Source organism: Aquarana catesbeiana, linkage group LG04 (assembly GCF_042186555.1).
Source record: "Aquarana catesbeiana isolate 2022-GZ linkage group LG04, ASM4218655v1, whole genome shotgun sequence".
Taxonomy (NCBI): domain Eukaryota; kingdom Metazoa; phylum Chordata; class Amphibia; order Anura; family Ranidae; genus Aquarana; species Aquarana catesbeiana.
Window position 1 is genome coordinate 538,149,248 of NC_133327.1, and position 17,207 is coordinate 538,166,454.

The following is a 17,207-nucleotide window of genomic DNA, read 5'->3' on the forward strand; positions in this document are numbered from 1 at the left end:
ATTTTTATCACACCTGCCTAAAAGTTTTTCACAGTACTGTATACAGTAGTTGCAGACTGCAAACTACTGTAGCTGCATATCTAATGCACATTTTTATTAAATGTTTAGGATTGCTACCTCGTGGACTTGTCATCGGAACCCTCATTGGTGATGTTCAGCATATAGCGTTCCACTTTAATGAAAAGTTGGTTGTGACATGTGCAGGAACTAGAGTATTTATACTTAATTCTCAGGTAAGTCTGCAAATATATTGGTACAACTGTAATGCCACGTACACACGATCGGATTTTCCAACAACAAATGTTGGATGTGAGCTTGTTGGCGGAAAGTCCGACCGTGTGTATGCTCCATCGGACATTTGTTTTCGGACTTTGCACCAACAAATGTTGGCTAGCAGGGTCTCAAATTTTCCGGCAACAAATGTTTAATGTCTGACTTTCCGATCGTGTGTACACAAGTCCGTCGGACAAAAGTCCACGCATGCTCGGAATCAAGTACAAGCCGGAAGCACACGGTCTTGTAAAACTAGCGTTCGTAATGGAGACATCTCTTGTACGTCACTATGTTCGTAATTGTTGGCCAACATTTGTGTGACCGTGTGTATGCAAGACAAGTTGGAGCCAACATCCTTCGAACAAAAATCCACAGTTTTGTTGTCGGAAAGTCCAATCGTGTGTATGGGGCATTAGAGCGAATAACAAAATCTTACACGTTAGGTTGACTTAATATACTGTAATAGAATTCAGTGACCTCAAATTCTTATTTGAAGTATTTTTTCAGCATGCTTTAAAACAGCAGAGATCAGCAACCTGGGCAGTGGGAGGTATAAGTATTCATCCTTTTTTTTTTTTTGCAGAAAGTGCTTTTTGTTTTATTTCTTTATTTATAGTGAACACATACATTGTATTGCTATTTGACAGCTAATACAAAAGACTCCTGTGTCAACATCCCTAGAAAGTTCACAAAAAACCATAGAGTGCTGTGCAGGATAAGTGGATCTAGAGACAAAGCTCCTAGAAATGCAAAAAAGTTTAAAATCGGGTCCATCTGGTGAATTGCTGGAGAAAAAGCCCTTTTTATTAAAACCTTTTTAACCAGCAAGAAAGTCACTTTAAAGTGTAACTTCACTCTCTCAAACATTGACTATTTTTAATCCTTATGCTGCTAGCCTTCATAAAGAGATAGGAAAGTATATAATGGTTACTTATTTGAACCTTTTTTTTTTTACTTTTCTTCAGTTACTTCCTGGTTTCCATGCCTAGGCAAATGATGTCATACATCCCAGGATTCTTCAGGAGGGTGGGGGGGAGGAGTTTTCTCAGCTAAGCACACCCTGCCTGCATGCCGGAGCTAAGGGCAGATGGATTCCAGTAAGTGAATGCTACATGAATCATCTGCCCTTACTCAAGATGGCCACAGGCAGAAATGGGATGAGTTTAAGAGATATTCACACTGGATGCAACCGGTGATGTCACCAGCGCATGCTCTCTGAAGGTCTGGCATATCGTGCTGAACCTTCAGAGCATTGTGCTGGAAACCAAGGGCTCCCCCACGCATGGGCGGAAGTGACATCATCGTGGCTCCAGCCACACACACAGTCCACAAACCTGGAACGAAGACCGGGAGAAAATGGAAGTCTTGTCAGCGGTGACGGTGCGCCGCTGGAGGGCTTCGTTCTAAGGTAAGTATTTCATAATGTGCTGGTATGCAATGCATACCAGCACATTATGCCATTGTCTAACAGGGGAAAGGTTTTTTTGACTGCAGTGGTTTACAATAGCTTTAAAGGAAACTTGAGTATGTAAGTTACTGGCATAACCTTTAGCAAATCTTAGTTGCTTGGCCATTATGCTTAGCGTCTGGTTTTAATACTTTGATTCACTGACCAAGAATATTACAGTATGTGTGGACTTAATTATGACTTTCTAATCTGCATGGTTTTTCAGGGAAAGAGAAAGTACTAAAGCCAGATATAACCAGAGAACTATTCTTAGATGGAGTTTGGCAGTGGCAGTCTCTACATCTCTCTTGTGCGGCGTACACACGAGCGGACTTTTCTGGTCCGATAGACCGAGTCCGGCGGACAATTCGACCTTGTGTGGGCTTCATCGGACCTGTAGCGGACTTTTTCGGTCGAAAATCTGACGGACTTTAGATTTGGAACATGTTTCAAATCTCTACGTCGGAACTCCGCCGGACCCTATCAAAAAATCTGCTCGTCTGTTTGCTAGTCCGACGGACGAAAACCGACGCTAGGGCAACTATTGGCTACTGGCTATGAACTTCCTTATTTTAGTCCAGTCGTACGTCATCACGTACGAATCCATCTGACTTTGATGTGATCGGCAAGTCCGTTCGTTGGGAAAGTCCGTCGAAAGTCTGTTGGACAAGTCCGGTCGAAAAGTCTGCTCGTGTGTACGCGGCATTAGGGCCAGTTCACACCATAGAAGTGCAGTCCAGATGCGTTCCAGATGCTTTTCTGCATGCATGTTTTTTTAAGCGTTTTTTGACGCGTTCCAGTGCGTTTTTCATGTGTTTTTGGTGCGTTTTTGATGCAATTCAGTGCATTTTCCCCCCTCTTTTTTCTTAGGGCCAGTTCACACTACATGCAGTCCAGTGTATTTTTTTTTTCTGCATCAAAAACGCATGGAAAGTAGGTTATATGGTTTTCAATGGCATAGTTCACACCAATGCTTGCAGTTCCAGTGTGTTCCTGTTCCAAAAAAAAGTAGAACATGCTGCATTTTTTCTGCACTGGACTGTACTGGAACACTGTAAAACACATCAAAAACGCACTGTAACCCACCGGAATGCGCCTAAACGCACTGTAACACACATGTCCTTAAAGTTAAGAAACAGGGGGGGAAAAACACTCTGCACTGGAATGCATCAGAAACACTAAAAACGCACATGCAGAAAAGCATCTGGAACGCATCCGGACTGCGTTTCTATGGTGTGAACTGGCTCTTAACTTTAAATGAAGACATGTATGTTCGTTCCAGTGCGTTTTGTTCCGTGCTTTCCCGGGCTTTTTTGATGCGTTTTACTGCGTTCCAGTACAGTCCAGTGCAATTAAAATGCAGCATGTTCTACTTTTTTCTTGGAACTGTAAAGCACTGAACCTGCAAGCACTTGTGTGAACTTGATGCAGAAAAAAAAAAAAAAACGCACTGGATTGTATGTGGTGTGAACTGGTCCTTACTACAGGTTTTTGTTACCTTTTCCAAAATATTTTTATATTTTCTGGTGTATGAAAGTATACTGGACATACAGTATATGGGTGCATAAAGTATTTTCTGAAAATTATTGTATAGATTACAAAATACAGTAATAAAGTTATTAATTCTTGTGGCTGCGGGAAAGGTTTATTTTCAGTTTACCATTCTCAGACTGGGGTACCTGGACCAGAAGAAGCGAGGGCATAAGTTTAAGCAAAATAGTTCATTGTGACAAGCTGTGATTTACTGTGAGGAGGTGTGGCTAAATAGGCATGTTATTTTCATATTCCAAGTCTATGGGCAACTGACCCTACCTGCAAATCATTGTTACAATTTACATGTTATAGAGACTGCTCACATTTTACAATAGACTGTCATAGACTGCTCACCTGTTAAAGAGATATTAAACCCAAAAGCAACTATTTAATATAGTGCAGCTTACCACAGCTTAGATGTGATGGCTGCATAAGTTTTCTTTGTTAGCCTTTCTTTTCTTTAACCACTATAATACAGGCACTTATACACCTTCCTGCCCAGACCAATTTTCAGCTTTCAGTGCTGTCGCACTTTGAATGACAGTTGCGCAGTTAAACAACACTGTACCCAAACTAAATTTTTATCATTTTGTTCCCACAAATAGAGCTTTCTTTTGGTGGTATTTGATCACCTCTGTGGTTTTTATTTTTTGCTAAACAAATCTAAAAAGTCCGAAAATTTTGAAAAAAATAAAAGTTTTGCTTTCGTTTCTGTTAAAAAATTTTTGTAAATAAGTTTTCTCTTTCACTGATGGGCACTGATAAGGCGGCACTGACAGGCACTGATAAGGCGGCACCAATGAGTGGGCACTGACGATGGGCACTGATATGCGGTACTGATGGGCACTGGTAGGCGGCAGTGATGGATGGCACTGATATGCAGCACTGATGGGCATTGATAGGCGGCACTGATGGGCACTCATGGGTTGCACTGGTGGGCACTGAAAGGCTGCAAAGATGGGTTCTTATGGGTGGCACTGATAGGCGGCACTGATGGGCACTGATACTGATAGGCGGCACTGCTGGGCACTGACACGTGGCACTGATGCGCGGCACTGATAGGCATCCCTGGTGGCACTGGCAGTGGTAGGCATTTTGAGTGGGCACTGATTGGCAGCTGCCTGGGCACAGATTAGTATTTCCCTGGGGGTCTAGGGGGCATACCTGGTGGTCCAGTGTGGATGGCTTCCCTGGTGGTCCTGGGCGGCTTCCCTGGTGGTCCTGGGTGGGATCCGAGGGGGGGCTGTGCTGATAAACAATCAGCACAGACCCCCCCTGTCAGGAGAGCAGCTGATCGGCTCTCCTCTACTCGCGTCTGTCAGACGCGAGTGAGGAAAAGCCGATTGCCGGCTCTTCCTATTTACATCGTGATCAGCCGTGATTGGACACCGTCAGAGACTCTTTACCTAGATCGGTGTTGCGGGGTTTCAGACTGACACCCTGCAACAACGATCGCCGCGATGCGCGCCCCTGGGGGGCGCGCAGTGGCTCAATATCCTGTGGACATCTTATGACGCCCAGTCAGGATATTACCATTACCATAATTACCTTATTCAAAAAGCAAATTTTTTTTGCCCAAAGATAAAACCGTAGCCTTACAACTAGCCATAAGACCCTTTTCACACTGAGGCGTTTTACAGGCGCTATAGTGCCTGTAAAGCGCCTCTCCTCTCACTCCAGTGTGAAAGCTCAAGTGCTTTCTCACTGGAGCGGTGCGCTGGCAGAACGCAAAAAAAAGTCCTGCAAGCAGCATCTTTGAGGCGCTGCAGGAGCGGTGTATACACCGCTCCTAAAGCGACCCTGCCCATTGAAATCAATGGGCAGCGCCGGTGCTGTTAACCCTTTTTCGGCCGTTAGCGGGGGTGAAAAGTACCCTCGCTAGTGGCTGAAAAGTGCTACAAAAATGACGGTAAAGTGCCGATAAAAAAAGCAGCGCTTTACCGCCGACACCCGCTCACCCCAGTGTGAAAGTGCCCTAACTATCAGCAATAAAAAAAACAAACAAACCACTAAATAATATATGGCTACATTTTTAATAGCTCCAACCATTGTTTCTTACAGTCTGCCCTTATTTTCACTCTCTGCCTAATATACAGTGCATCCGGAAAGTATTCACAGCGCTTCACTTTTTCCACATTTTGTTATGTTACAGCCTTATTCCAAAATGGATTACATTCATTGTTTTCCTCAAAATTCTACAAACAATACCCCATAATGACAACGTGAAAGAAGTTTGTTTGAAATCTTTGCAAATTTATTATAAAATAAAAAATGAAAAAATACCATGTACTTAAGTATTCACAGCCTTTGCACAATACTTTGTTGAAGCACCTTTGGCACCAATTACAGCCTTAAGTCTTTTTGAGTATGATGCTAAAAGCTTGGCACACCTATTTTTTGCCAGTTTCTCCCATTCTTCTTTGTAGGACCTCTCAAGCTCCATTAGGTGAGATGGGGAGTGTGGGTGCACATCCATTTTCAGATCTCTCCAGAGATGTTCAATCTTGTTCAAGTCTGGGTTCTGGCTGGACAACAGAGTTGTCCAGTAGCCACTTCTTTGTTATCTTGGCTGTGTGCTTAGGGTCATTTCCATCAAGGATGTCTCTGTACATTGCTGCATTCACCTTTCCCTCAATCCTGACTAGTCTCCCAGTTCCTGCCGCTGAAAAACATCTCCACATCATGATGCTGCCACCACCATGCTTCACTGTAGGGATGGTATTGGCAAGGTGATGAGCAGTGCTTGGTTTCCTCCAGACATGGCGCTTGCCATTCAGGCCGAAGAGTTAAATCTTTGTTTCATCAGACCAGAGAATTTTGCTTCTCCTGGTCTGAGAGTCCTTCACGTGCCTTTTTGCAAACTCCGGATGGGCTGTCTTGGTCACCTCCCTGACTAAGACCCTTCTCCCTCGATCGCTCAGTTTGGCCGGGCAGCCCGCTCTAGGAAGAGTCCTGGTTCCAAACGTCTTCCATTTACAGATGATGGAGACCACTGTGCTCATTGGGGCCTTCAATGCTACAGAATTTTTTCTGTACCCTTCCCCAGATCTGTGCCTCGATACAACCCTGTCTCGGAGGTCTACAGACAATTCCTTGGATTTCATGGCTTGGTTTATGCTCTGACATGCACTGTTAACTGTGGGACCTTATATAGACAGGTGTGTGACTTTCCAAACCATGTCCAATTAACTGAATTTACCACAGGTGGACTCCAATCAAGTCTTAGAAGCATCTCAAGGACGATCAGTGGAAACAGGATGCACCTGAGCTTAATTTTGAGTGTCATGGCAAAGGCTGCGAATACTTATGTACATGTGATTTTTTTTTTTTATTTTTAATAAATTTGCAAAGATGTCAAACAAACTTCTTTCGCATTGTCATGGGGTATTGTTTGTAGAATTTTGAGGAAAATAATGAATTGAATCCATTTTGGAATAACGCTGTAACATAACAAAATGTGGAAAAAGTGAAGTGCCGCGGATACTTTCTGCATGGACTGTAGATGTTTTTTAAAGAATTGCTTGTTGAGAGCCTTCTGTTCAGTCTCCATTCTTTAGCAGCCACTATTGTGCTGACCTGTAAGAGGCTGCTTCCACAGTTAAAGCCTATCGTTGGATATCTGCCTCCTTCTTTATACCATTCGATTTACTAATACTTATTTGTTTTTTGAGTATACTGATAAAAAACACTTTGGGCTCTTTCACACGGGGCGGATCAGTGATCCGCCGATCCCCGCTGAGCAGGAAGATGACAGGTCCATCGCTGCACACTGTGCAGCGACGGACCTGTCAGAGCGCCGCTCTCCCCTATGGGGGATCAGATGATGACGGACCGTAGTGTCCGTCGTCACCCGATCCGATCCGAAATCGAATGGAAAAGTGGGGTTTTCCTCCATTACACTTTTCGGATCGGAGCGGGTCGGATGTCAGCGGACATGTCACCGCTGACATCCGACGCTCCATAGGGATACATGTGTGTCCGTTTTTCATCCGAAAACCGAAGGATGAAAAACGGACATACGGACTCCCCATGTGAAAGAGCCCTTAGGGGTTAATTTACTAAAACTGGAGCACTTAAAATCTTGTGCAGCTGTGCATGGTAGCCAATCAGCTTGTAACTTCAGCTTGTTCAGTTAAGCTTTGACAATAAAACCTGGAAGCCGATTGGTTTCTATACACAGCTGCACAAGATTTTGCACTCTCCAGTTTTAGTAAATAACCCCCTTTTAATGCATCCTACAATATTCCTTTTGAAAAGAAGTATTTATTAACCACTTAAGGTCCTTATAGCAATTTTACTACTACAGGGCGGCACCTCTGCACCGGATCACATACATACACATATATATATATATATACACACACACACACACACACACACACACACACGATTTGACTTTTCTGGGTAGGGGGTGCGCATGCCACTGTGATTACACATAGCAGGAACCTATCAGCGATTACCGGACTCTTTGTCCGTCAGCACCCACCAATCATCCTGCAGAGACAGAACGGCGGTCTGCCTATGTAAACAAGGCAGATCGCTGTTCTGACAAGAGGGAAGGCATGGATTCTGTGTCTCTGCAACGCAGGAACTAGGATCCATGTCTTCCCCTAGTGAAAGCGCCTCACACAGTTAACCCTTTGATCGCCCCTGATGTTAACCCCTTCCTATCCAGTGTCATTAGTACAGTGACAGTGCATATTTTTTAGCACTGATCACTGTATTAGTGTCACTGGTCCCCAAAAAGTGTCAAAAGTGTCGGAATGTCCGCTGCAATATAGCTGATCACCGCCATTACTAGTAAAAAAAAAAAAAAAAAATATCCCATAGTTTGCAGATGCTATAACTTTTGCGCAAACTAATATATATGCTTATTGGGATTGGCCTAAATATATAAAGAAATTAGAATTCTCATTTTTTTATTGGATATGTTTTATAGCAGAAAGTAAAAAAAAAAATTTTTTTTTTTTTCAAAATTGTCAGTATTTTTTTGTTTATAGAGCAAAAAATAAACAGAGGAGGTGAGCAAATACCACCAAAAGAAAGGTCTGTTTGTGGGGGAAAAAAGGACATAAAATTTGGGTACAGCGTCGCACAACCGCACAATTGTCAGTTAAAATAATGCAGTGCCCTATCGCAAAAAATGGCCTGGTGATGAAGTGGGGTAAATCTTTCGGAGGTCAAGTGGTTCATTTGGCTAAATGAAAGAATTGGGGATTAGTTGTGGGTATGTGATTAAATTAAAGGGTTGAGTGTCTATGACCCACATGTCAACCCCCATTGGTCACTTAAAGATGCAACTGTGGGTAAATGTTCAGACATTTTTTGCCTCTATATTGAGTGATTTCTCTAGTTCCTAATGCAAGGAGAATTCTCGGCAATAATTTATGTATTTTGGAATAGCACATATATTGTGTTTTAGAGGGGTCTAGCATATGCCATAGATCAGATTTCATCACACAGGCACCTAAGTATGGACATCTGGGATCTAGAAATGTTATCCACAAAAGAAAGTTATTATTTGGGTATTCTTGTGCTAGGATATACAAAACTGAGATGGGAAGTTTGTCAGCTAGAAATTGGTGCTGAATGCTTGATGACCTCACAGAAAAAGGGTGGTGGTATAGAAACATTGGCAATGATATGTAGATCATACAGTGCATAATGCAATGCCTTTCATTTTTGTCTATCTGAAAGCAGACTTTCCCCTGAAATTTAAACGTATCTTATTTCTCTTCCTCTCATCCAGCTCGTAAAGAAATGGCAGATGCCCAGCTCTGTTCCTGTGTGCTGTGTGAAGGAGTCCATTCCCTCCTATCAGCTCTCAGAGCTCTTCTCACTGAGCTCTACAGAGTGTAACTTCAGCCCCCCCCCCCTCTGCTTTCTGAAAGCTCAGACAAACATTATAAATTCAGGACTTTGAACGGCTGTAGAGAAGAGAGGGCTGCAGATAAACAGGTTCAACATATGTAGGAGGATTTGTTTTATCTCTGTATCTCCCAAATCTAGTTATTTCATTGGGTATATGTAAGGGATTACAATTGCTTTAAACTTACCCTAATGGAAGCCTTTCAATACTTTAAAGTCTAAATTTAAAGCGGAACTTCACTCTAATAACGAGGTTCCGCTTTAACACCTCCTTTCCCCCTCCTCTTTGTTATGCTTTGCTTCTATCTTTTAAAGTTCTTGCAGTAAAACCAAGGAAGCTTAGACTTCGGTAGTGTATCGATGCTTTAATAAACAGGAAAAAACTGCACATACAACTGTAGAATACACAATACAACACAACTCTTAGCTTAACCACTTCAATACCAGGCACTTAGACACCTTCCCGCCCAGACCAATTTTCAGCTTTCAGCGCTGTCGCAATTTGAATGACAATTGCGCGGTCATGCTACACTGTACCCAAACAAATTTTTTATCATTTTGTTCCCACAAATAGAGCTTTCTTTTGGTGGTATTTGATTACCTCTGCGGTTTTTATTTTTTTGCGCAACAAATAAAAAAAGACCGAAAATTTTGAAAAAAAAACAAGTTTTTCTTTGTTTCTGTTAAAACTTTTTTGTAAATAAGTACGTTTTCTTCTTCAATGACGGGCACTGATATGGCTGCACTGACGGGCACTGACGGGCACTGATACGGCGGCACTGATGGGCACCGATGAGGTGGCACCAATGAGGTGGCACTGATGAGGTGGCACTGACGGGCACTGATGATGGGCACTGATAGGCGGCACTGGTATGCGGCAGTGATGGGCACTCATAGGTGGCACAGATGGGCACTTATAGGCGGCACTGGTGGGCACTCATAGGTGGCATTGATGGGCACTCATAGGTGGCATTGATGGGCACTCATAGGTGGCACTGATAGTTGGCACAGATGGGCATGGATGGGCACTGATAGATGGGCACTGATGGGCACGGATGGGCACTGACAGGTGGCATGAATGGACACTGATGGGTGGCACTGATGGCACTGCTTGTTTGCAGTGATGCCCCTAAGGGTGGCATTGCTGGGCATCACTGCAACATAATGGTGCCAATCAGTGCCCATTTGTGGGCACTGGTTGGCACAGATTTGGCACACTGGGCACATGTGGATGGCCATGGGGTACATACCTGGCCATCCACATGTTGCCCCTTCCCTGGTGGTCCTAGTGGCGATCCCTGGTGGTCCAGCGTGGTGATCTGCGGGGGGGCTGCGCTGATAAACAATCAGCGCAGACCCCCCCTGCCAGGAGAGCCGCCGATCGGCTCTCCTCTAATCGCGTCTGTCAGACGCGAGTGAGGAAGAGCCGATCAACGGCTCTTCCTATTGACAGCGTGATCAGCCGTGATTGGACACGGCTGATCACATGGTAAAGAGCCTCCGCCGGAGGCTTTTTACCAAGATCAGTGTAGCGGTGTGTCAGACTGACACACCGCTCCACCGATCGCCGCGATGCGCGCCCCCGGGGGCGCGCTGCGGCATGTTATCCTGCTGGACGTCATATGACGTCCAGTCAGGATAACAGAACCACTTCCCGGACGTCAATCCGCTATAGGGCGGGCGGGAAGTGGTTAAAAAAATATGCCTACAAATATAAACATGTACAATATGTACACATTAAGTAAACTAAACCGTTACCCAACTTAGGGTTTAAGATGTAATGTCCTTCATGGTTCCTTGCTCAGAGTCCAACTCAAAACATCTCCAACGTTCTCCAGCTCCTGGCATCCATGTCTTCCTCTTCCTCCCTCCAAACACAACTCCCTTCCTCTCTCCACATGCTTGTTTCAAAAGACCCCAAGCCCCTCCCACCAACTTCCTGCATACCAACTTCCTCTGTTCAGCTCCAAAACCTATCCAACTGGTTTATTTACATCTTAATGGAGGAGGGAGCCTGGCTTCTCTGCAAACATATGCTCTTAGAAATCTAACTCTATATTATTGCTATCAAGACAATACAAATGGCCATAGCAACACATACCATCTCTTGACTTTATAGCATAATATAGGAAACTTCAACATCTCTTAAAGCCTTTTGTCCAGGAAAGGGCGAAATAAACCCCCTGTATTGTAAATGGGAGGAAAAAATTCCCTTTTGACTCCCGTATCTTCTGGGCGGTCAGACTTTTGTTTTGTTGTCCCTGGAAGGCTGCAACATTACTTTTGAGCAGGGTTAACAATGTCTTTGGTAGTTTGTGGAAAGAAAGTCTCTTGTCCTCTTGATCATAAGGAAATGCTCAGATGAAAGTCCACTCCAATTTAGCCACCATCAGGAAATCATCTGCATCTTCCTCAGGCTCTCTTCTGGTCTGCCTCCTTCCATCTAGCATGGTCATATGCTCTGCTTGCTCCACCTCTCGATGCTCAGTACCTGAAAAGAGTAAGAGACAAAGCAGATTTTATGTTCCTTCCAACTGCGCCAAAAACATAGCTCACTGCTCACATTTCTCTATCTGCCCAATTCTAGACTGCAAAGCTATTGTAGACTATTGTGACTTCCAATGTAACAAATAAACTTGCATGTCTCTCCGTGCTGTCCTGGGAAGTACACAGGACTGCTGTTGTACAGTCTTCACAGCATGGCACATTTTTGCGAAGTGCCCCATTTTATGGCAACAGAAACATTTAATGTGACTGAATCTACCATTCCCAACCACTTGCTTCCACTTCTTAACCTCCCTGACGGCAATCCCAAGTGTGGCTCGGGGTGGATTTTCAGCAGCAAAAGCGGTAACCCCGAGCCGCACTCGGGATCGCATCGCAGGATCCAGGCAAAGTTACTTACCTTGTTCCCTGGATCCTGCAATGTCTCCCCGCAGTGTGCGGCGGCTGTGTCTACGCTCAATCTGTCACAGAAGCCGAGCTCAGTTCCCTGCGAGCGTTATGCCGCCCGGGATGGAGAACGGCACCAAATTCAAAAAGTGAAACACACACAGTACATACAGTAATGTAATCTGTAAGATTACAGTGTACTGTATCAAATGATTTCACATCCCTTTTGTCCCTAGTGGTTTCTCCAGTGCCCTGCATGCAGTTTTATATTATAAATACTGTTCTTTCTGCCTGGAAACCGGAGATTGCCCATAGCAACCAAAACCATTCCTTTACATCAAAAGCGGTTTTAGACCAGCTAGAAAACAGCGATAATAAATTAGAATCACTTGCAGAATTGAGCGATAGTGATTTGTGGGGAAATTGATCATAAAATATTTAAAGTAATGACAGCGACAATTCTGCAACTGAGCAAATTTCAGTGTTTTTGATTTGATGACATTATTGAATAATTTTTATTATTATTATATTACTATTTGTTATAATTATTTATAGTTATTTATTATACTATAATTTATGATTTAGTGTTTAAACTTTATCATACCCAGGATGTCTACTAGACTCTTCTTTGGACAGATTTAAGTATGTTATTCCTAAAGCCTCGTACACACGATCAGACTTTAAACAAACTTTTCCGTGGATTTCTGTCCAAAGGGCGTTGGCCGTGAACTTGGATTGCATACACACCGCAGTACTTTTTAGGCAACAAACACGAACGTAGTGACGTTTCAACGTACCGACGACACTTCAAAAGAGGAAGTTCAATTCTCCGGCGCCACCCTTTGGTCAACTTCTGTATTGTCTGATCTTTTGCATTGATTCTGAGCATGCGTGTTTGTACTTTGGACTAAAGTCTGATGGTTTTTTGTACACACGATCGGACTAGCCGTCGTAGGACTTTTGTTGCCGCCAAGTTTGTCTGTTTGCACAGCCAACATTTGTCCGATGAAAACCGAAAAAGTTTATCCGATGGAGCATACACACGGTCGGATGTTGCCTTAAAACAGCTAATTTGCATGTTTGTTGTCAAAAAGTCCGATCGTTTGTATGGGCCTTAAGAATTACAGGCCTACAATATAAAACGCCAAATTTCCATGCAAAAGAATTGTACCACTTTGAGCATCAAAAATCTGAAATAATCATACCGCCAGGGAGGTTAAACAATGCTGGTGTAGGAATCCCATCTGTTTCCTCTCTAGGGACCCCCACCTGAAGTAAATCAATCCACATGCGTCTTTTGGAGATCATAGGCCTTGCCTTCCTTGTATTTGACTCAACTCTGCCATTTGAGCTGATCAAATCCTCAGCTTCCCGCTTATGAAAAGTAACAGTGGCACATGTCCTACTTCTGCTTACAGGCTTCAGGCCTTTGTCCTTTGTTAGGGCATCATTAGACTTGTTCATGAGGGCTGCACACTGCTCATTCAAATCTTCAGCTCAGCCTACAGGGGTTTGAATACACTTCGAAGCCACTGCAGGTTTTACTTTGATTACCCTACTTTCTAAATCTTTTTCCTTGCTTGCAGTTTCTTCCAAACACTTGTATGCTACTGCAAGCTGCTCCTTCAGTAAATCTTTCTAATTCTGCCTTTTCCCTCTTATCAGATTCAATTCGTAGAGCATGCGGAAAGTGCAAACCAAACACAGCAACTGCCTTTTGAGACTAAAATCCAAGGAAAGATCAGAGACTCCATTTCCCCAAGCCTGTTCAAAGGAGAAGCATATCCAGCCAGCTCCTTTACAACAGACATCCACTGACCATTTCTGGCCCAGGTAGGAAGGGCGCATGCCTTCAAGTCCTCCTGGACACCAGAAACCTTTGCAGCCTTACTTTTCCTAAACAGTGTGCACAGCATTCTCCCCCAGTACTAGCAACAAAACACGACAGAAAACAAGTCTGCTTCAGTTTAGCTTTTAGCGCAAATCCTGGCATGAGCCCCCAGATGTTATCCTTTGCGTCTATCTATTAAAGTTCTTGCAGTAAAACCAAGGAAGCTTAGACTTCTGTAGTGTATCAATGCTTTACTAAACAGGAAAAAAACTGCACATACAACTGTAGAATACACAATGCAACACAACTCATAGCTTACAAAAATATGCCTACACATATAATAATGTACACATTAAGTAAACTAAACCATAACTCAACTTAGGGTTTAAGATGTAATGTCCTTCATGGTTCCTTGCTCAGAGTCCAATTCAAAACGTCTCCAAAGTTTGAGATCCTAGCATCCATGTCTTCCTCTTCGTCCTTCCAAACACAAATTCCTTCCTCTCTCCACATGCTTGTTTCAAAAGACCCCAAGCCCCTCCCACCAACTTCCTCTGCTCAGCTCCAAAACCTATCCAACTGGTTTATTTACATATCAATGGAGGGGGGGGGCCTGGCTTCTCAATACATACAAATGGCCATAGCATCACACTCTTCCCTTTTGGAGGGTTTTTTTCTTTGAGAGGGGGAGTGGGTACTTTTAGTTTTAGAAGGTACCCATTTCTACTTGCTCTCTGACCACTTAGGCGAAAGTTCTCACCCCATCCCTGCCCGCAACCTTCTGGGACACATCACAGATCCCAAAAAGCTGCGAGACCATTCACAAAGCACAGCTCGACTTGTGTATGCTCAGTGGGAAGCCGGCGGTGAAGCTGCAGGGAGTCACGGCCATCTTCCCTTAGTATACTTTCTGACATGTGAAGAACTGGCCAGTTGAGGATGGCACTGGATCCCTGGACAGGTAAGTGTCCTTTTTTTTAAAAAAAAAAAGACAGGAGCCACAGTATCTGTATCTGCTGACTTTCATTTTTTTGTTAAGACTGAAGATCTTCTTTAACCACTTCAGCCCCGGAAGGATTTACCCCCTTCCTGACCAGAGCACTTTTTGCGATTCGGCACTGCGTCGCTTTAACTGACAATTGTGCGGTCGTGCGACGTGGCTCCGAAACAAAATTGACGTCCTTTTTTTTCCCACAAATAGAGCTTTCTTTTGGTGGTATTTTATCATCTCTGCGATTTTTATTTTTTGCGCCATAAACAAAATAAGAGCGACAATTTTGAAAAAAACGCATTATTTTTTACATTTTGCTATAATAATTATCCCCAAAAAAATGTATAAAAAAAACCCATTGTTTTTCCTCAGTTTAGGCCGATCCGTATTCTTCTACATATGTTTGGTAAAAAAAAAAATCGCAATAAGCGTTTATTGATTTGTTTGCGCAAAAGTTATAGCGTTTACAAAATAGGGGATAGTTTTATGGCATTTTTATTAATAATTTTTTTTTTTACTAGTAATGGCGGCGATCAGCAATTTTTATCGTGACTGCGACGTTATGGCTGACATGTCGGACATTTGACACATTTTTGGGACCATTGTCATTTATACAGCAATCAGTGCTATAAAAATGCATTGATTCCTGTATAAATGACACTGGCAGTGAAGGGGTTAACCACTAGGGGGCGGGGAGGGGTTAGGTGTGTCCTAGGGGAGTGATTTCTAACTGTCAGGGGGATGGGCTGTGTGTGTGACGTCACTGATCTCTGCTCCGATGACAGGGAGCAGAGATCCAGTGACACTTGTCACTAGGCAGAACGGGGAGATGCTGTTTACAATGGCATCTCCCCGTTCGTCCTCTCCGTGAAGCGATCGCGGTTATGCCCGTGGCGATCGAGTCTGCGGGACCCGCGGCCCGACTCACGGAGATGACGGCAGGCGCGCACGTGCACACACGGCGGCAAATTCAAAGTAACATACGGGTATGTTGCTTTGCGCAGCCGTGCCATTCTGCCGACGTATATCTACAGGAGATGGTCGGGTACCGGTTAACCACTTAAGCCCCGGAAGATTTTATCCCCTTCCTGACCAGAGCACTTTTTACAATTTGGCACTGTGTCGATTCAACTGACAATTTTGCGGTCGTTCAACGCTGTACCCAAACAAAATTTGCGTCCTTTTTTCCCCACAAATAGAGCTTTCTTTTGGTGGTATTTGATCACCTCTGTGGGTTTTATTTTTTGCGTTATAAACAAAAAAAAAGCGACAATTTTGAAAAAAAAAAAACAATATTTTTTACTTTTTGCTACAATAAATATTCCCAAAATAAAAAAAACAAATTTCTTCATGAGTTTAGGCCAATATATATTCTTCTACATATTTTTGGTAAAAAAAATAAAAATAATCGCTATAAGCATATATTGATTGGTTTGCGCAAAGGTTATAGTGTCTATAAACTATGGGAAAGATTTATGGCATTTTTTTCTTTCACTAGTAATGGCAGTGATCTGCGATTTTTAGCGGTACTGCAACATTGCGACGGACAGAGCGGAGACTTTTTTGAGACCATTGGTATTTATACAGCGATCAGAGGTATAAAAATGCACTGATTACTGTGTAAATGTCACTGGCAGGGAAGGGGTTAACACTGGGGGCAACCAAGGGGTTAATTGTGTGTTCCCTCAATGTGTTCTAACTGTGGGGGGATAGGATTGACTAGGAGAGGAGACATATTGTTTTTCCTTCTTGGTGGTAACAAACGATATGGCTCCTCTTCCCTTACAGCACAGGGATTTGTGCGTTTACACACACAAATCCCCGTGCTGGCGCTAGTGCACAGGTCCCCCGGCGGCCGCTAAAGGAATGAATGTACCCATACGGGATTTTGCCCAGGGAGCCATTCTGCCGCAGTATATCTGCGTGAGCTGGTCGGGAAGCGGTTAAACAGGCAAGTAGGTCTCTCATTGTGCCTGTTTGAGTGAACCTGCATGGCTAGAGAAGCGTTGGAAGAGAGAATTTCCAGTATACATACAATTCTTAATTAATTTACTCACAAATTTCCTACATATCGCAATGGGAATGGCACTTTAGGGAGACAATGATCCACAGGAATGGCAGGAAATTTCTGATAAATTATTGCACATTTCCATTAACACAACTCCAATAGCATCTAACTAGAAGACACTGTTGGGATAGTACATAGTTCCAGTCAGAATAACAAAGGCACATCCTCAGGCCTCCCCTCAATGCTTTATATTGGTACCATGTTTCATATATGGCAGGTTCTAGATTAGGATTTTCAATTTGATTTATTCTAGAACAGTGAATCCTCCCAAGTTGCAAAAAACACTTTATTGCTCAAATTTGAT

At 43.4% G+C, this 17,207-nt stretch overlaps 1 protein-coding gene across 2 annotated transcripts in view; it reads left to right on the plus strand.

Annotated features, from left to right (window-relative positions):
- WDR27 (WD repeat domain 27) overlaps positions 1–17,207 on the plus strand; it is a 608,839-nt gene that overhangs the window by 47,362 nt on the left and 544,270 nt on the right. Inside the window, exon 4 of one of the 2 annotated variants that reach the window (XM_073627863.1) lies at positions 109–233. The exons of the other annotated variant lie outside the window; for it this stretch is intronic. Coding sequence (XP_073483964.1) covers positions 109–233 — 125 coding nt within the window. The remainder of the gene's footprint in view (positions 1–108; positions 234–17,207) is intronic. 2 annotated transcript variants of the gene reach the window in all.